The sequence below is a fragment of the Paroedura picta genome, chromosome 4 (genome assembly GCF_049243985.1).
Source record: "Paroedura picta isolate Pp20150507F chromosome 4, Ppicta_v3.0, whole genome shotgun sequence".
In the NCBI taxonomy this organism is placed as follows: Eukaryota; Metazoa; Chordata; class Lepidosauria; order Squamata; family Gekkonidae; genus Paroedura; species Paroedura picta.
In genome coordinates this window covers 76,307,488-76,327,980 of record NC_135372.1, presented here as the reverse complement: position 1 = coordinate 76,327,980, position 20,493 = coordinate 76,307,488, and the positions used below count along the sequence as shown (strand labels likewise).

At 39.5% G+C, this 20,493-nt stretch overlaps 1 protein-coding gene across 13 annotated transcripts in view; it reads left to right on the top strand.

Annotated features, from left to right (window-relative positions):
- NFIA (nuclear factor I A) overlaps window positions 1-20,493 on the top strand; it is a 592,830-nt gene that overhangs the window by 463,725 nt on the left and 108,612 nt on the right. For all 13 annotated transcript variants that reach the window (XM_077333540.1, XM_077333532.1, XM_077333538.1 and 10 more), the window contains one exon: window positions 6,352-6,479. In XM_077333540.1, the coding sequence (XP_077189655.1) occupies window positions 6,352-6,479 (128 nt within the window). The remainder of the gene's footprint in view (window positions 1-6,351; window positions 6,480-20,493) is intronic.

Here is a 20,493-nt window from a genome sequence, read left to right as displayed (position 1 = left end):
TGCACTTCAGAGCCCAGGGATTAGGGCTGGAAGTGACTGGGACAGCCGCCAATGCCCCCCACTTTCCTATCCTGTGCTGTGCTTGCCACTGGGAACCCTTGGGCCCCGAGACCTGCAGCCAACCATGCCAGGGCTATAGCCCTTGCAATAAGTGAGCTGCAATGTGCCTTGCCGGGCAATTGCCTTCACTCTTGTGCTGGAGCTGCCACTGTTGGCAGTGGTCCATGAGTGGTGACCACCAGCTCCATCACAATCCTGTGTTCCTGGACCCCAGTCCAGTGAGTAAGATGGGCGGGGGGCTCTGCTGTTGAAGAAGCCTGGGTTCAGGGTTGCCGGTTCTTCCCTATGCATTGAGGGGAATGGGTGATCCCAAATCTGGACAATATTCTATTCAAGCTCTCGATATAATTTTTACTCTTACTCATAATGGATCAGGTAAGACATGACACAAAACTGTAATCTCCACTTTGATGTGGCAGCTGATTCACAAATAGCAGGTTTTCTATAAAGACTCAGAGGTTCTTCAGTATAAGCCATTTGGGTTGGACCCTGCAATGTGTCAATGGAAAATGCTTACTACTGCAGATCTTTCTCATAACCCCTTCCCAGCAATCATTTCCAGCTCAAGCAACCTCCAGACTAAGTTGGATATTTGACCACACTTTGCTCCCAATGCTCCCAATGATAATCTTTACTAGGGTTAGAATGGACTGATAGGAAGGAGATACAAGGAAGATCAGTGATCCCTGCTTCTGGATTTTGTGATCCAACTTATTTATTTTATATTGGTCTTAGAGTAACTCTACATAGGATTGTTCTGTCTGTATAACATGTGTACCCCATAATTTATGAAGGATTTACACATGCATATTCAGCTATACTAAGGTGAGTCTTCATATTACAATTGACTGCAACTTCACATTGCAGCCTGCAATCAGCAAAAAGAACACATGTGAATTCTTCATACAATCTCTTCTCCCTTCTGGAAAGGATATGTATGAAAAATGTAATGTGAAAAATGTAATTCATACAAATATTTAACTTTTTTACTACAAATGCTCCAAGACAGTAGTTGATTGGTTTATATCCTGTAATGACTGAGGGAATACACTATGTGCTTATACTCAGTCAACATTCTTAAATTTAGCAAATAAACTAATCATGACTTGTGACAGTAATCAGTATACTCACTTGCGCAATTTACCTTTATTTTTCTAAGCATACTTAATATACTGTATGGCCAGCAATTCTCATTCATAGAACTTAGTCTCAGGCTATGTTTGTTTCTATTTCAGGAGAGAAAGAACAGACAGATTATTAATGATACTTAAAAGTAAAGCTCAGCTGTCGCTCTTGTAGGCTTCTGCAAATACCTGACACAGATAAGAAGCTAATTATAAACAGCGTCAGTAGTTAATAACTCTGCAATATGTTTGTTTTTTTCTCACATTAGGTTACTCCACATTAGACAGAAAAGTCCATAAATTACAGGCTTACAGCCCAATCCTAAACATATTTACTTGGAAGCATGTCTCTATTGATTTCTCCAACATTTCCTTCCAAAATCACAAGCTTAGGACTGCTAAGAACTGTAGCCTTAGCAGAATTATCAAGGCAGTGATTGTACTGCACATAAAAATGCCTCTTGTTGACATTAAACATGTTTTGAAAACAAATTTGGGGCTGAGAGACACTCTTTAGTGTTCCTGAGCAATGGTTAGAGTGCCAAGGAGCTCAGTTTTAATTGTTTGAAAAGTACCTAGCCCTCCAGTGTCAGAAGCTTCAGAATGCCATATTATTTACTTTCCCCTGTAATACTGAATAACTTCCATTGATAAGAGTATGATAAAATTAGGAACTGAATTTGTGGACTCTGGAGGAGGCAAAATACATCCCATGCTCTATGCACTAGTAACGCTTGTGTTGTGATGCTCATACTGCAGAATATTCACTTTAGAGAAATCTTTTCTTCAGCAAATGTTAAATAAGTGGCTGTATGTAAATAAGTATGTAAATAAGTGGCTGTGTAAATTCTTAAGCCCAGGGCAAATGACAGTAAAAAAAAAATTCCCATTCAATAGATATGTAATTTAGGGAACTGTCTTCTCTGGTCTCACTTTTAGGGAGTTTCTGCTTCTTTTGAGCACAGAAATGTGCAATACTCCATAAAGCTGAAAATACATAGGTAATATCTGCTGACCCTGCCTTCTAACGTGAATTCAATAGGACATTTCCCCCCAGAACAGTCTGTTCTCACTATAGCTCAAGAAGCTGAGGGCCTCTGGCTTTACAATTCTCCCACATTATTTTGCAAGAGTCCAAGTCGATTGACCTTCAGAGCTCAGCAGAAGGGTTATCTTTCCTCTCAGGCTTCACTTGAATGTTTCATGGGGGAGGGATGTGTATGTGGCTGGTGATGAGTAACAGTCTCTCCATGTTTCACCTTTAAAGATCTCAAGTTAAAAATATTTTTGGTTTCAAGTTGTAGTGAAATTGGTTGTTTTTTTAAAAATCTCTCAGCCTTGCTATGCTTAATATAATTTTCACAGCATTTTTATGGCTCCCAAGGTCATGGTGTTAGATTTGTCCTCTTGCTTTTTCTGGTCGGTAGTTTGCTTATTCAGTTGGATGTTGTCTTGCACAGACAGAAAACTATGTGGTTCTTCTTCAGTCATCACAATAAGCTCACATAATTACCCTTGCCTGGGTAAGACACCTCACATTAAAACTGAACTTGGTCACTTCTACAATGGGCACTTGGAATGAATTTGTACATGTTGGGAAGCTTTTTAAAATAATTTGCTCTTATATCTTTGTGCACCTGGCTTTCCCCTGCCTTTTTAATGATATTTCCTAAACTTGCTTTGTCACAGTCTTTAGGAAAGACTGCAGCAAATCCATAGTGGCTGTTATTTGGAGTCTAGATTTTTCCTGACCCCATCTCTATCCCCCAGGCCCATGGCAAGCAGTCCTTATCACCACTGTTCATCACCAAAGAGCTTTTTTGGAGAAGGAATGGGGCAGGGAAACTGGTCATATGGAAGCCTTATTGCCACAGCACTGAATTTGCAGCTGAAGTGGCAACAAAAAAAAAAACCACTGCCGTTGCCATGTGAAAGCCACCATTTTCTGTAACAAAATATTCTTAAGGGATATGCATTCTATAGGGATATGCATTTGAAATATAACTAATTAAATGTTTACAAAATCTTCTATGTTAATTTACCTTAATAGGAAACTCACTTATTGTAAGCCTGCCAGCATCTCAACAAATTCTGGGTGATATGATAGGTAGGAAATCCACAAGGGACCATTTTAATGGCCTGGGACAATTTCTCTTGCCTATCTGAAATTGAGAAAGAAATATCTCTTGGGTAAGGGTCCAACCTCTGAGAATTTCATCCCAGTAAAGGAGGAGTGAGTTACCAGTAGCAATTAGATTCAGGTTCAGTAGCATTTTATAGGCTAACAAGATATGCGGGCTATAAGTTGGTGAGAGTGAAATGGTATTTGACAAAGGAAGCTTTGACTCTCAAAAGCTTGTGCCCCAAAATCTTGTTGGTCTCTAGGGTGCTACTGCAACCAATTTTAGCTTTCTAAGGAGAGCCAGCTTGGTGTAGTAGTGAGGAGTGCAGACCTCTAATCTGGCAAGCTGGGTTCTATTCTGCACTCCCACACATGCAGCCAGCTGGGTGACCTTAGGCTTGCCACGGCACTGATAAAGCTATTCTGATCAAGCAGTGATATCAGGGGTCTCTCAGCCTCTCCCACCTCACAGGGTGTCTGTTGTGGGGAAAGGAAAGGGAAGGCGACTGTAAGCTGCTTTGAGACTCCTTCGGGTAGAGAAAAGTAGCATATAAGAACCAACTCTTCTTTTTCTACCACAGACCAACATAGCTACACTCTGAAATTATCTGGTGGTTTCCATTTTAAAATATTGAAACATCTGCCATTGTCAGTAACTAATTCAAATACATGTTATTATGGTATTATAAAGTCCAAACATAATTATTCATGAGTAGAATAATTTACTTCACTCTAAATAAAATTACTATATCCCAAATGTAGAGATCTTATGCATCTGTACTCTACAGTTTATTACATCCTTTCAGAATGCTATCTTAAATTCCTATCTTACTCTGCTGCATGTACAGACAAGAGGCAGCTCATAATTAGCCATTGTAAGTTCAATTCTTCCTCATTACATTCCACAGACTGGGTAAACATTAACAACAGGTGGAATATAATGCAACCTGCTATTAATATTAAGCTCCTTGTAGGTAAGGCTGACTTCTTGTGCAGTTATAACATGGTAACACTGAGCAACTAACTATTATTCACTTTACCTTGCTGGTCATAAAGGTATGGTTGTTCACAAGACACCATACTTGTCCTTTGGGCGGTGTAAACACTTGCCATTCAGTCTATGCATTAATTCTTCAGAAGCCACACTAGAAGTATGGAAAACAGACATATGGTTCTCTACAAGACCTACATTTCAGTTCTATATAGAGTTGTTCCCTTCTAAGACCATTGACTTTCATTCACTTAGGGGAATACAACTACTTATGATTGTACTGCCCATCTCCAAATTTAATCTGAAGTACCTCAAATGTTCATATCACTTATGAATGCTCATATAACTTATACATGTCCAAGATATGAAAATAGGTGATTTCTGGAGAAAACAGGTCAGATTATTTATTTGTTTGTTTGTGTGTGTGTGTGTGTGTTTGTGTGTTTGTTTGTTAGTTTTCTAGACTGCCTCTCCCTCAAGCAGCCTTGGGATGGTTTACATACAACATATATTCCACACATATAATTTTATACAACCACAGTTAAAAACATAATGAAACCTTATAGTGCTTCACTTCTTGATATATAGGTAGAGTACTGGCAGAAAACAGTAAAGACTTGAAATTAGTATTGATAAAAGTTAAAAAGTACCAAAGCAGGATTACAGCTGAACATTAAGACTACTGATGAGGAAATTGAAATTGTTTTAAATTTTCTGTTCCTGGACTCCATCATCAACCAAAAAGGAGACCGCACCCAAGAAATTAGAAAGAAAATGAGACTGAGAAGGGCAACTATGAATGAGCTAGAAAAGATTCTTAAGTATAAAGATGTGTTGCTGATGACCAAATCAAGTTAATTCATGTCGTAGTATTCCTCCTTATGGGTGTGAAAATTGAACAATGAAGGAAGTTAATGGGAAGAAAGATTCCTTTGAAATGTGGTGTTGAAAGAAAGATTAAAAGTTACTTAAGTATCTAGTCAAGGTTATTCTTGTTTCTTTGGGGAAGCTTCACTCTTGCATGATGAATCTGACAAAATTCTGCTGTTACTTTGGCATGTTTGCCAGTTGGTAACTATTTCAGCACATAAAATACTACAGTTTGGAATGACTAGAGGATATGCAGCTGTATTCTCAGTTTCTTGTGAAATACAATAATTAACAAATTATTAAATGTAGTATGTAAATATAATATGCTGAATTTGTTCAACACGTTCATTAAGGATATTCCCTTATGCTAATTTATGTGCTTGCCTGTTCTATAGAGGTGATGGGATTGCTAGAGCTTTTATTTTAAAAGCTATGAAAAGTGTGCAGTTACCTTATCTTCTGTTTGCTTCTGAACTAGGCTGCATATACCTTCCCCTGAGCTGCTTTTAGTAGGTAGTATGACTTCAGTATTGGCCTGTGTCAGTTCTATATGTTCAAATGGGGTCCACAGAGTAACAGAGGCAGCAAAACAGTTACAGTCTTTGATTACGGGTTTGCACTGCAAAAATTCACACTAGTTTTGGGTCTCTGTTTTAGCCTGTTTTTCCTCAGTTTTCCTCCCCATTCTCTTTCACCACAGGTATAGAGAGGGTATGAGGGGAAGGTGACCCTAGAAACAGCTATTCATTTTTCATGTTTTCTCTTTCCTTAGAATTTTAATCTTGACTGATCAGGTTTTATTGAAAATAATGCCCCATTAAGATGTAAAAAGGCCAGATGCCCCAAAAGTGTGGTTTGCCAGTGCCAGCTTCCTCCCTCTGCCTCATCATTACTGGTCTCCCTGAGAGATAAAGCATTACCTGAAATTCCAGGAGATAAATTTCCATTGCTCCTGGAATTTCAGGAATGTTTGGGGTCTTTTCAGATATCCCAAGATGACTGAAACAGTGAACTTAGGGTACATTTTCAGCTCAGGAATATCCTAATAGACACCCTTATATCTAACTGTTTCAGAGCAGAGAGGCACACGAGTTTTCCTCTTGGTGATCCTAAAAGATTATGATGGTAGTAAAATATTTTATTTCACTTCTGTTTATCAAATAATATGTGTTCTGAAATTCCAGCTCTACAAAGCGCCTCAAATCTGTGGAGGATGAAATGGACAGTCCTGGAGAAGAGTCATTTTATACAAGTCAAGGGCGGTCTCCAGGAAGTGGCAGTCAGTCAAGTGGATGGCATGAAGTGGAGCCAGGTAACTGGCCACTCAGATGGCTTTTACAAGGCTTAAGCAGTTCTCACTTTACATAACTCCTCTGTCTTATTAGCTTCAAGTCTGACAATGTATGAGACAGCAAACAGAAACTAAAAATGTTTACAGCTGTAGATATTTTGACCATATGTCATTTTTATATTCTAGGTAAGCCAAATCTAGTGCTGTGTGTGTGTTCAATGATTATCAAGGTTTATTATCCTAAACTGTTATTGTAAACTAGAGTGGTTGTCCTTCTAAAAGAATTACATAATTTAGCCGCATTAAGCATTTCCGCACTGGTGGAGCCGCACCGGGCTACAGGCTGGAATTTGAGCTGGGGCAGGTTGCCCCACCTCTTCCTGTTTCCGCACAGGGAAGCGTTTGGCCCAGTGTACCTCATCTGCCCTGGATTTGTGCTCCCACACAGGAGCCGGGGCAGTAAAGCTCCCAGTGTGGAAATGATCATTGTAATGTAAAGTGACAGTGGCTAAATCATTTTAAAAGGGGCAAAACTCTTTCAAATTACTATTAAATGCATGGCTGCGACTCACCATGGATGCCAGTTGACATTGTAAATGGCAAGGTGGGAAGGGACTCAGCTAACTTTGGCACAGCAGCACATGCGCACCAGCAATAGCCTGTGCCAGGTGTGGGATGGCAGACCGGAGGTGGCTATATGCCTCTCCATCCCCAGGAGCCATTGGAACAGCTTCCCTACCACCACCCTGTACTGTTAAAAAACTATTGTTGAATTATGTTACTGTTTGAGGTTGTTTGGTGGAACAGAATTATAGTTGCATGTCACAGCTATGGTGTAGGGCACGAGGGGAAGCCTGTTGGCAGGGAGTCTGGTTTGCATGCTGGACTCCCTGGGGAATTGGGGAGGCTGGTAAGGAATGTGCATGACCCGGCCGGGAAGCCAGGGGCTTGTTGGCCAGGCAGCTGGAGGTAGCCATATGAGGTGGAATTGGACTCCAACTCTTGTGCCAGGCCAACCCTCCAGTGGGGGGTGATTGTGTGAATAAAAGCTGTGGCCATGATAATGCCATAAGGAATTCATGTCTTTATTCCTGCCCAGAATGCCATATTGCCAGTCATTGGCACCCTAATTCTTCATTGGCACCCTATGAAATGTTGTTTTGTACATTTTAAAATATTAGAAAACTTGAATGAAGTATCTTCTATGTGTTGCTGATCATGGATGCTGCTATACCACTGTTGATTAGTTACCTTTCAAATATCTTGTATTCTTGTGCTAACTCTCAAGTGGGCATTCATATAAATATACTATTGGTTATCTAAGGAGTATTTGATTAAAATTAAATATATTTTGGTACAGTGACTAGTTATGTGGACAAAAGTTTCTGTGGTTTGCTGGTTCTATGAAATTTCATTTTTTAAACTTTATTTTAAGCTATACTGAAAGGAAGAACTTAATATAGATTTTTGTGCTGTGACTTAATTCAAAATGGGCATACAAGATAAAAAGATAGTTCATTCAATTGTAACTTACCAAAGGAAGTTATTATATGACAAGAAAAATGTGTATGTCACCCTTCATGCTGTTTGATTACGTTATTCCAGTCTCATTGAACAAATAGAATCTTCTCAGGCCACTTGGATCAGGAGTACTAAAGTGTTTAGGTCTTGTCAGTGCCTTTTACAGTAGAAGATACAGAGGATGTAATATGAAGTGGCTTAAGAAAAAGTTCTGGAAAATGTCCATTAATTTATCTTCATAAGAACAGCAGAAGAAAAAATTATTATTTTTGTCCACGTGGAACTAGTAACAGGGGGGAATGGTAAGACAGAAACTTGGATGGGAAGTAAAGGATTTTGAAAGGACTCTGTTTGGTTGTTTGGAGATGGGATTCCAGATTGATATTATTATCACTTCTGTGGTTTAAAAAAATGCAGCTTTGTAGCACTACCTTTTCCCTCCCCTGTGGCCCCCCAAATTAGTGCTATGATTACACTATAGCAGTCAGTTTCAACTGCCTTTTTTTTTTGTTTAAATAAGGCAGGCCAGGAAGGGAAGGATTGCAAAAGGCAATGACAGTGCCATATCCAACAATGCATGTTATCCAAATCCTGAAACATTATTCTGAGGCTGAATGAGAGAGTTTATACCAGCCCTGAAATATAGTTCATTAGCTATGTATTTAGGAACATTGATAATACCATGCACACACTTTTGTACAGAGTTTTAATATAATGATTTAAACTGCTACTGTAGAATTTATCCCTTCATGCCTGATCACTTTCTGTTTGCAGTTCTGATTTACAGCAAAAGAGAAAGAGATGCCCCGTACAAAATATATCAAAAATTGCTGTAATTGCCTGTCTCATGTACAGAATGCCAAAATACCTTGTGTATCATTCAGCTGAATAAAAACACATGTTCCGCTTTTAATCCTCTGACAATATGAAATATATACACAACTCTAGGCTTGCTAACTCTTATAGGAAAAAAGGGGAGAAGGTCTAGGCAAAAGTCTAGTAATTAAGAGGAAGGGAGCTGAAGAACAAAAAGAGATAAGAGGAAGGTTCAGAACACCTGTGTTTCTGGGAGGGTAGGCAAGATCACAAAGACAGCTAAAATCTGTAAAGAAATTTAGAGCCCAGCCTGTTTGGGCAGAGAAGACCAAAATGTCATTCTTATTTTAGTCAATATGAGATAAGACATTTTCAGATTTTGGAACCAGCAGGTATGAAAGAGCTCCCACTTACAATATCAGAATTGTAATTGCCTATCAGATAAGCAAAACTGCCTTCCCACTTTCTTTGAGGCAGAAAGCTGAAGCCCCAAGTCTCTCTCAGTTATGCACCTAATTATATAGCTCCTGCAATTGTTTCACTTTAATATTCAAGGACATCCCATCATTAAAGTGTCATTTCTACCTAGGGGCTCCATTATTTCTTTATACTAACTACATTCTTACTTGTACCTGCCAAGTTTTAGAAATACTTCACTAACTCTATAGTGCAGCTTTTTACATTTGTCATACTTTGTCCTTAGCCCCTGGGTTATGTATAGTCATTTAGTATATTATGTGCTCAGAACTGCCAAGAGCAACCATGGGTCCCCAGACACAGTTTCCATCTGGCCCCCCATATGACCTTGATCCAAACCAACTATCATAACAAAACAAATCACGTGGCTGGCTGTTGCCACATCTACAATAATAAAAGGATCTGCATATCCACCTGTCAGTACACTTGTGGCGTTAGAAAATTAACTAGGAATCTCAAAATGGGCTGCCACTTTCAGGATTATCATGGGAGGTTCAGGGACAAAAATGAAAAGAATATCTTAATTCAGGGTATCACCAGACCGGGGATTCCCAACTAGAGGTCTGCGGACCACCAGAGGTCCACAGGAGCTTTAGAGTAGGTCTGTGGCCTTTAACCTCCTGCCTTAATGGACTCAGCTACAAGCTAGAGAACCAGCCATTTCCATTCTTCCCCCCTAGCCCCCTCCCTAAGCATGAGTTCGTTTGTTGTTTCTGCATATGGGAGTAGAGTTTGCATGCCCCCCCCCCAGTTATCCTCACTTCCAATGACATATCACTTCTGGGGGGCATGGCAGAGAAGTGTAACCAGATGACATTCCTTCTGGAATTCCTCAAAGCCTGAAAAATTATTTCAGAGTCTCCTCCATGGTCAAAAGGTTGAAAAAGTCTGATCCAGACTAACCTCATGCTCTTGGTAGCCCTAGTCCTCTACCTTCCCTACACCCTTAGTGTCTGTAGTCCAAACAACATCTGAGAAAACGTAATGCCTTCTACGAATGCAGCACAATGATAGCTTCAGGGGCACTGCTTCAGATGTACTGTGAACTGTCATGGATTAATGCCTAGCAGAGTCAGAAAACCTTTGAGAGACAGGCTGTTCAAAGGGAATTCTGTGGGGGGTGTCAGTTAAGAAATGACAGTTGAAAACTGATATTTGAAAAAGAAAACTTTAGCATTGAGAAGATTTTGCAATGACATCTTGATTTAATTAGAGAAAAGGCGCAGAACAGTATCCATGGGACTTAGGGTCAAACTGTAAGTTTGACTTAGGGTCAAACTTTGGCAAGAAAGCTAAAAGGAGTGGGAGGATCACAGAAGATCCCCATGCTTGCTGAAAAGGGGACAGAGCTTCTAGTTTAGAGGAGTAATCCCTGCAGAGTGAAAGGGAGATATCTCTTAAAAGAGGTATGATCCCTTGGTTGGTGTATAGTGAAGGGTTTTGGGAACTTGGTTGTGTGTCCTGGCCTTTAAAACTATAGCAGTCAGTGAAACTCAGGCACTTATACTTGAGTGTTTTAAGCAGACACTGAAAATTAGGCCTCTTTCCTCAAAGTTTCAAAGATGCCACAAAGGAGAAATACAGGTTTGTTGGCAACAAATTATCTTGAATTTATTGTGATTACAAAGTTATCTATTATCTATTCACCTCATATATTATATCTCTGAACCCACCTGATATTTTTTCCCGCTAGTTAAATAAAACGTTTTGTTTGTCTTGAACTTTCCAAAGCATCTCACATGCCATTTCAGAATGAAAATGCAGGAAGGTGTTTTTATCTTTTTCTCCAGTTCCCTGGGCCAGCATCAAAATGTATAATAATGTGATAGGGTGGGGCATACATAGACCTACAAAAAGAAGAAAATAGCTATAGAGGCTGCTCAGCAAGAAAGAAGAAACAAAAAGGGAAAACCCTGTGTATGAAAGAGGTGAGAGGAGAAGATCTCCAGGGGGTGCTGTTCTGTATCTGAAAAGGCAAAGAGGAACAAGCACTCCTGGGACTGCTACACTGCATTCCCAGTTCAGATAGGGCCCTTACAACAATTTTTAAAGCACTATACATTTATTTTAGTTGATGTTACCAGCCACACAATGGATTTGTAGCCACTGTCACTTACAGTTTGACCCTAAGTCCCATGGATACTGTTCTGCGCCTTTTCTCTAATTAAATCAAGATGTCATTGCAAAATCTTTGTAGCCCAACTCGAGGTATCCATCTAACATTGTCTTTTCTTAGCAAGTGAGGAAACGGTCAAATATAGCTAACTCAGATATTTAGCAATTATTTCTTTCATTTCCCTCTTCAGAAAGAGACTGGTTTGTATCCTTGTTCTAACCCAACCATTTTACTCTCCTCTCATTGGACTCCCTCCTACCATTAATTTTCTCCCCACAGCACCTCTGCATATGCCAAAAGCCATATTAGGGTTTCTTTCAAAGCTAGTTTATTGGTCCTTCCAAAGGATAAAGTTTGTTGGGAAATGGACCATTGGAAATATTCAAAGAATAGTCTTCATTTTTGCATGTTGCTAGAAAATTAGAAGGGAATATCCAGATCCTTGATCAGGAAACCCTGTTTTCATTAAACAGCATTTCTTTTGGTATGAGATCTTTGCAATAAAAGTGAAATGATTGTTGAGATTGTTATGCTATAGAACAAAGTGAACAAAATATGGAGAAGCCTGAAATTGTTTGTTTGGTTTTTGGAGGTTCATTAATCTGCCTTTCCTTCTAGGAAGTCAGGGTTGTCTATGTGATTCTTCTTTACTGCCCAGTTTTGTCATCACACAACTATGTGATGTACACTAAACTGAGAGGGGGGAGAATGGGCTAAGGTAGCCAAAATGCTACCTGTGTAATAGGTAGGTGACTGTGGAATCAAACAAAAATATCCTAGATGTTAGTCTATAGAAGATTAGTGTAATTAAATACTATGCCTATTGCATAAATTCTTCCATCTCCAAGTTTGCACAAGGTGTTACTATAGCAGTTATTGCTGTTTTTAACCAAATTCTCATATTTGATTCCCACAATTGCATGTGAGTTTGGGGCAAGAAATAATAATCCAATAACTGTTACAACAACTAAGTAATTTCTGCACGTGTGCATTGCCTCATTTCTACTTCAGACGTGACATAACAAACAAAACACAGCATCCCTCATCTTAAACTTGCATCCATTTATCTGTATTCCAGTGTACTTGGGGAGCTCTCAAGCCTAAAAAGGCTGTAGGCTGCCAGAAAAGATGAATTTACTTTCAGCACAGGAAGACTCCACAGAGAAGTAAAACAAAGCAGACATGTAGTAAATTATTCTTGCTATTCAAATACCTCTTGCAGTGTCCTCCTTACCATTACTGCATCTCAGCACTTTCATCACATAATTCTTGCTAGAAGAGATGGAAAGCAGGAGGAGATGAGCATGCTTGGTAAGAAAATCAAGTGGTGTCAGTCTCCGGTTTATATTCTGATGCAGTTTTGCATTGGCTCCATTTTTAAACTTGTATGAACTATTACACAGTCATAAATACTCCTAAAAGCTATTGGATTTAGAATTTTGTTTTATTCTAATTTGCCATAATCAAACACATTCAATGGATTTAATGACATCAAACACTATTTTCCCTTTCAGTTTTTTTTCTTTTTTTCCCCTTCAACAGCATTCTCTAATCCTACACAGAGGTGGTATTTAATTTATATAGCACTTTTGAAAGCTTACCATAAAGTATTGACTTCACTTGCAGGTTACTTAGGTATGACACTTAGATCAAACTGATAGATCTTTTATTAATCCTAATCTCCTAATTTGCCCTTTCCCATTAGATATATTTGTGATGTTATTTTATTGCATTTTATTGTGATGTTTATCTGTCATTAGAAGTTGCTTTAAATTCAGTTAGATATAGAATAAATTTCCTGCAAGTAAATAACAAAAAGATAAAACTTGTTCTGGGACTGTGGTCTGAAGAACTCCAAAACCGGAATATATCGTGTTAAAAATATGTTTTATTTGTGTTTGAATATTACCAACTCTGGGTTGGGAAATTTGAGGAATGTAGACTGAGAAAGGGGGTTTGGGGGAAGGGAAGGACTTTAATAGGATAAAACAACATAGACCCCACTGTCCAAAGTTGCCATTTTCTCTAGGTAAACTGATCTTTGTTGCTTCAAGATCAGCTGTAATAGCAGGAGATCTATAGTTACTGCCTGGAGTTTTAAAATTTGAAAGTTGAAAACTCTTAAATAAGCTCTTTCCCCCCCCCCCTACTATGGTACACCTCTTCTTTCCCCTGTAAAGAAAAGACATTTTAAAAGTATCCAGATGCTCCAAGATTTTGTAACATACAGATCACACCCTTTCCCTCCCTATTTATTAGTCAGAAAAGCATTCTTCCTCAAAGAAACTGAAGTATGTTTTTTAAATCCCATATATATTTATAATGTATTTATTTATTTATTTATTTATTTGCTGCCATGCTAGGTAAGTTTACATTTCAGCTCAGTAAAGCTCAAAATAAGTGATACAAAAGAAAGATAAATTAGGGCCTCTGGTGCACTGCATTAAGGGAATGTGGATAGCTTCCGTCTTCTCTTTTTCACTGCAGGCACCATCAGCTGCCAGGCCAGGCCAGGCCCATGTGCACAGGGAATAGTCAGGCCTTTCAGGCCCAGCTCCTGCCCCATTTACTGTGGCCCAGCAGGGACAGAAAATGCCCCATTCATTTCTGTGATATTTTTCAGCACTGTGGAGCTGAATGGGGCATTTCTATCATGTCCATGAAAGTGGGATTGTATTGTGATGCCATCCCACCTTCTTGAAAGTAAACACCACCACCCCACCATGGTGAAGTGCGGTGGAACCTTACTACTCTGGCTGAATGTGTGCAAGTAGAACTCTGGGGCAGTCCATGTCCGTCGGGAAAATATTCCCCCATTCATAAATGGGAAGTGGCAAGGCCATTGCCATGCATAATAGGTCTTGGCCTGGCGTCTTTCTGTGCACAGATCCTCACTTTGCTATCAGAATATAAAACTAATAGTGAATAGTCAAGTTCCTTTCATGTTAGATATGTAGTCATGTGCAATAATCTCTCCTGGCCTTCACTATCTGAAACCACAGACAGTTGTGTTGTTAGAATCTGCATTGTCAAAGGAGGCATAACTCAGGAAATTTCTGCACATTAGCTAAAATAGCGTCAGGCCTACAGAATGGCAAAGCGCGAAATAATATTGTGCCTCCCAGGCCCTCACATTTTTTTATGTCTTGCCTTTGTCTGCCATCTTTTCACATGTCTTACCCTCCTCATCTCCAGCTGGAAAAGGCAGAAGAGGAAAACATGCCTTATATGCATTGTGCTTCCGCCTGTCAATCAATTCATGCAACCAGTCCCCTTCCTCCATATTTTGAAACAGTTTAAAGGTTCCACAATGCCCACTAATTTTTTTTAAATTCAGACTTATCCATTGCAATGCTTATGCATAGAATCATCAATATACAGTGCTTTTGAATGCCACTTTCGAGAGCCACGCTTTGTAAGAGAGGAATGGGAAGGCGACTGTAAGCCGCTTTGAGCCTCCTTCGGGTAGGGAAAAGCGGCATATAAGAACCAACTCTTCTTCTTCTTCTAACACAAACAAATCTTTATTTATCTTTATTCACTGCTCTGGGGGCCCCCACTGCCTTCTCTCCCCCCCTCCACTTATGTCTCCATTCAAGGTCTTTTATTTCTGGCATTGCCTATATGCATATTTGCCTATTCATTGCTCCAGGCATGTAGCCATTTTTAAAAAGAAAATTCCTGTCCCCAAGGACAGAATGATACAGATGACTCTAGCGCATTTGAGCCTCCTTACCTTCCATCTGCTGGTTTCTTGCTGATTGCTTTCCAGTCGCTAGCTCTTTTTAGGATGGTGAATCCACTTTATGCGATTCCCAAAGAAGCACTTTAAAATGGAGTATGTAGCGAGCTGTCAGCTGGCCAGATACTGGATGTGGGCAACATCATGTGAAAGGGCCAGAATATAATGGCTACATTCAACTGGCATGACATTACATTTAACAGGTGTGGAAATCCCCTCAGTATTCCTGTTTTGTTTCTGTGTAAAAAGTCCTGTCCTCTGCTAATTTCTTCACTGTCTTACATGTCCAGCTAGTGTGAATTAATGAACAGTCTTTCATTGAAGAGTCTAGTAGAGATTTTTGTAAGATACATTCATCTATCTGTAAGGAGCATAGAATACTATATATGGTTCTCCCTCTATTTTGCCCTCACAACAATCCCGTGATGCCGGTTAAGCTGAAACAGAGTGACTGACCCCACAAGATTTATAGTTGGGGAGGGGAATTGAATCGTGACTCCTAGTTTGGTGTAGTGGTTAGGAATGCGGACTTCTAATCTTTCATGCCGGGTTCTATTCTGCACTCCCCACATGCAGACAGCTGGATGACCTTGGGCTTGCCATGGCACTGATAAAGCTGTTCTGACCGAGCAGTGATATCAGGGCTCTCTCAGCCTCACATATCTCACAGGGTGTCTGTTGTTGGGAAAGGGAAGGGAAGGAGACTGTAAGATGCTTTGAGCCTCCTTCGGGTAGAGAAAAATGGCATATAAGAACCAACTCTTCTTATTCTAGTTTCTAGTCAGGCACTCTAACTAGTATACCAAATTGGCATCCATGATACAGACTCTCATGAATCATTGTTATGAGTTAGTAGGACTACTTTTACTTCTGTACATGGTCACATTTTATCTCTCTCTTGTTATGGGCAACAAATCTGTTAATGAATATGATGCTACAAAATTATAGCCACTCAATAGTAGTATTTGAAACAGAATCAGGAGTTTACCATTGTAGCCAGTAAGTAAAATAATTAATATACTCTGTTTTCTCTAATAGACAGAGGTTTGATGATAGAAAGTCACCACAGGATCGATAAGTCTTTCTTCCATTTTATGGTCGTGACAGTTATCTTTGATAGTAACCTTGACCTTTGATAGTAACATTGACCTTATTGTCAATAGAATTGTGTATGGTTTATATGGAAGAAATAGAATACTGCATGAGTCAAGACTATTTTCTTTGAACTTTCTCTAATCAATCAGCTCCCTTTCCTGTGATGTGGGAACTACTGCAGCATACCTCCCTTTCACACTTACATTGGAATCCCTAAATGGCATACAGGCTGATCATACAGTGTTCCTTACATACTAGCATTGGCCAAGCTCCCAGGGGATATCCTTCCCCAAATCAACAAATTGTCCTTCATTTCTTTCTTACTTTACTGTACCTTTTTGTACAATATAGTATGGAATGAAATGGTACTATTTTTTAAATCCCATTTTTGTGAAAAGCCAAAAATATATCCAGAAATAATTGTTCCATCATTTTTTCAGAAGTTTTGCTGTTGTTCATACAATTTTAAAATTTGTTTTTCTTTGTTAGTTTGACAGAAAAGTATAACTATTGAAAAATAATTAAACATTAGAATTCTGAATCTGGATAATATGAAAATCTGTCAGTTTCTGAGTCCAGATTCCAAATGGTAAAAATCTGTGAATGGCTTATGAAGGAAACAGCATTCTCCTTGCAGCAGTTGCTAGCTGGAAGGCTCTGGGTTTACTACCAGCAGGGCATGAAGGTTTTCCCTGTCCATCAACAGCACATATTATTCAGTGATTTTACTTCCTGACGATATGAAGGATTTATTTACCTATCTAGTCACTGGTAAAGCCCATCTTTTTTCCATCTTTTATGAAAGTCATTTAAATTAAACTATGCTTAAGTAGATTCCTGTGAAAAAGACAGTCATTATCACCACCGACTAAACCTGCTGATCCAAAATAAAGAGAAACAATGGTAATCCATCTTCAAGTTGATCTGTACTGTAAGCACGCCTTTACTTAAGCATATCATTGTGAAGCCTTATTCTCTCTTGGTATAGTTACTTCTTGGTAATGATGAAATAGCAACATCTTGAAGAACATGTGATGTCCAGAGTTTGTGCCTATAAAAAAGTAATGTCCATAATAATCATATGTACATCTGTGAGAATAAGCAAGAGTTAACCCAATACCCCCCTATGAGGTCCTAATCACACATTACAAAACCCTTATGACTGCCATGGGTCCTGTTAAGCTATATTCTCTGGATCATGCTCAGAACTTAATTCTCAGGTGTATGAATCTAATTCAGATTCAGGACTACAGTACATGGAGAGAGAGGGCTTAAGCCTCCCACATGCTGCAGCAGGGAAACATATGTGTAAATCTATACAATAATGGGGCGCTAGTCTTGGTAGTGGGGGAAATAGTAGCTCCCCAAGGTCATTCATGATCAGGAAAATGGCACAGGATAGAAGGCTAAACCCCCTTTCCCTGTGTGCCATGTTCTTGATCTGAATTGGACCTCCTTATGTCTGAGCATTAATTTCAACTCCCAGAACATACCTGTCAACTGGGGAGAGAGTCTCCAAGAGATCTCTTTTGTATAACTAGAAAAAATTGTGTATCAGTGCAACTGCTTTTCATGTAGTAGGTCTCAATCTCTGTTCAATCTCTGACATCTCCAGTTAAAGATTAGGTAGTAGGTTACATAAAGGACTTCTACCTGAGGCCCTGGAGAGCCACTGCTAGTCAAAGCAGACAATAGTGATCTTGATAGGCCAATGTGTTAAAATTGCAAGAAAGTTTGTTCCTTTTTAACAAGATACAAAATTTTGCACAAAGATACCGGAGAACAGCTGAGAAATCCCATGATGCAAATTGTACCTTCTCATTGCATTGCTGTTTGTAGTTAATTCCACATGCATAAATATCTATTCTGGTGCTTATTTTTTAAAATCTTTTAACAACTTTATGGCTTCTTAGAAGAAATTATAATTTTAGGTAATCAAGCATATTTTTAACCTATAACTACCCCTATGGTCAGTGGGGAAAGTCGTAACTTTCTAAGCCTTTTCACATTCAGGCTGTGAGCAAGGCAAGAAAAGTCATTGATGGTGACTAAATGTTCTTCAGTGTAAGTACAAATTTAGCTGAATGTCTGTGATCCTTTTTGCTGATGCAGTTCTTGTGTCACAATCATCACTGCCCTTGTGGGCTTCACATTGAAGTGCTGCAATGCGCTACTGTTGAAAGCCCTTTGATGATAAGCTTACAGGTAAAGCAGAATTTAAGTACTTATTTAAAGGCAGAAAACGCATGGAGTATATTTTATCCCATATCATCCAGTCTGAAATAGTGGCTGGTTGACATTTCTGAAACTGATCTTCCAGAACTCAGTTTAGATGTCCCTACTTTCTTGTTTAATTTGTTAGTAGTTGTTCATTTGAGGGGCTGTTTATCAAGAGCAAACAAACTTGTCATGTGGTCTTAGCATATTTATGATAATAAACTATGAAAATATTTTTTTTATTTTTGCAGATTTATAAAGTTCCTAATACTACCCTGATTTATTTCATTTCCTTCTTTGCCACTCATAGCAAATCAGAATAAAAAATTATTTAAAAAAACATAATTAAAATACAGTAATATCCAACATCTATAAGTTTTAAGTTGTGTGCTGTAAAGTATTTCTCCCATTGCTTTATTTATTAACTTCAAAAAAACAGAAGATTTAAACCTACATATTTGGAAGACTGGAATGGTATGCCCATGTTTGTACTCTACTGTTTGAGAATGAAGACAGAGAATCTCATAACTGTGCAAAGTAAAGTAGTGGGGACAAGTATTACAGCTTTGTTTTCTGTGATAAGCTAATGGGGTTTTTTTTTAGCGTAGTATAGGATTTAATTTTAACATAGCATGCAATGATGCAGTTTCTCCATTAGGATTCTGAAGCAATCCAAGCCACAGTATGACCTATGATGCACGGGCCGGAACACCCGAGCTGGTGGCAGCAGGGCTTCAGGGAAAATCCCCGATTATGTTTGACATCGCTGCCAAGCCCAAGTCCTCAGAAGACCGTCGTTAAGGAAACACAGATCCTTCCGCATTTCTGAGTCTCCTGTGGGTGCAGGTGAGAGCTAGGTTGGACTAGCCCTGTGCGTAATCAGAGAAGCCAGCTCCTCCCTCGACCTGTTGCATCCCTGGAGGGATGCCTCTCACCCCTGCCAGCTCCACGACTCCACGGAGCTGACAGGGGTGTCCCCCTACCCCCACTGTGGGAGAGCAGCATGCTGTTCCCCACCATCGTGCAGTGGGGGCCTCATGCCCCCTATCCCCCCTGCCACCACCGCCACTGCTTTGATATGCTCCTGGTGCTTCTGGCCCCTCATTGCATGCACGGGGCCATTGCGCTGGTGCAGCCGGCGTGCACTGGGGGAGCTCCTCCCCCGTGCATACACAGGGGACAGCCGCACTTTTTGCCCCATGGCAACAGCAGCAGCCCGGTGTATCTACCGCCGTGCATAATAGGTCTATGTGATTCTTCTGAAAGTGCAGTTTGGCTCTCGGGTAGTATCCCATTATTATTAGAAATTCCCAAAAGATACATGTTTTCAAATCACAATGACCATTTTGTTTAATGGAAATATGCTTTGAAAGGTAGTGATTTAAAAGAGCAGGGAAGATAGGGCATTTAACCCTTCCTCTGCCATTTTTCTACTCTAATCTTTCAGCTACTTTTCCCCAGTAGTGGACAAGCACATGCTTAATCTCAAAATATACATCACAATTCTAAAGAGGGAGGTAGCAGCTGGGTATAACAATTTTATGGAAAACTACAGTGGGGAAAGGATGAAGAATCATAGAACAATAGAGTTGGAAGGGTCCATACAGACCGTTTAGTCCAATCCCCAGCCTAAAGCATCCAGGATAAGTATCTGTCCAGCTGCTGCCTGAAGACTGCCAGTGAATGTAAACACCTATTTAATTTTAACCATAGGTATGCAGACATAACACACTGATTGAAGCCAGCTGTCAACTAGAATGGTCAACATTCAGTGATTGCTGGTTTCAGTGATTGCTGGAAACAATTACAAACATAGAACTAGCCAATAGGTTGGGTAACAATTGGTTGTGGCAAAAGATGTTACTAAATAAAAAAGTGAGATGATGATTGGAGCTGTATCCAATAGGCTGGTGCCAGATTAGTACCTTTCTGTCTCACATAACCCACTCTATTTATTTAGGGAAGAGGAGGGTGGGTTAATTCTATTGGCATTTCCTCTTTGTTCCATTCGATTTTTGTGCTTTTGACTTCTGCATTTGGAAACATATCTT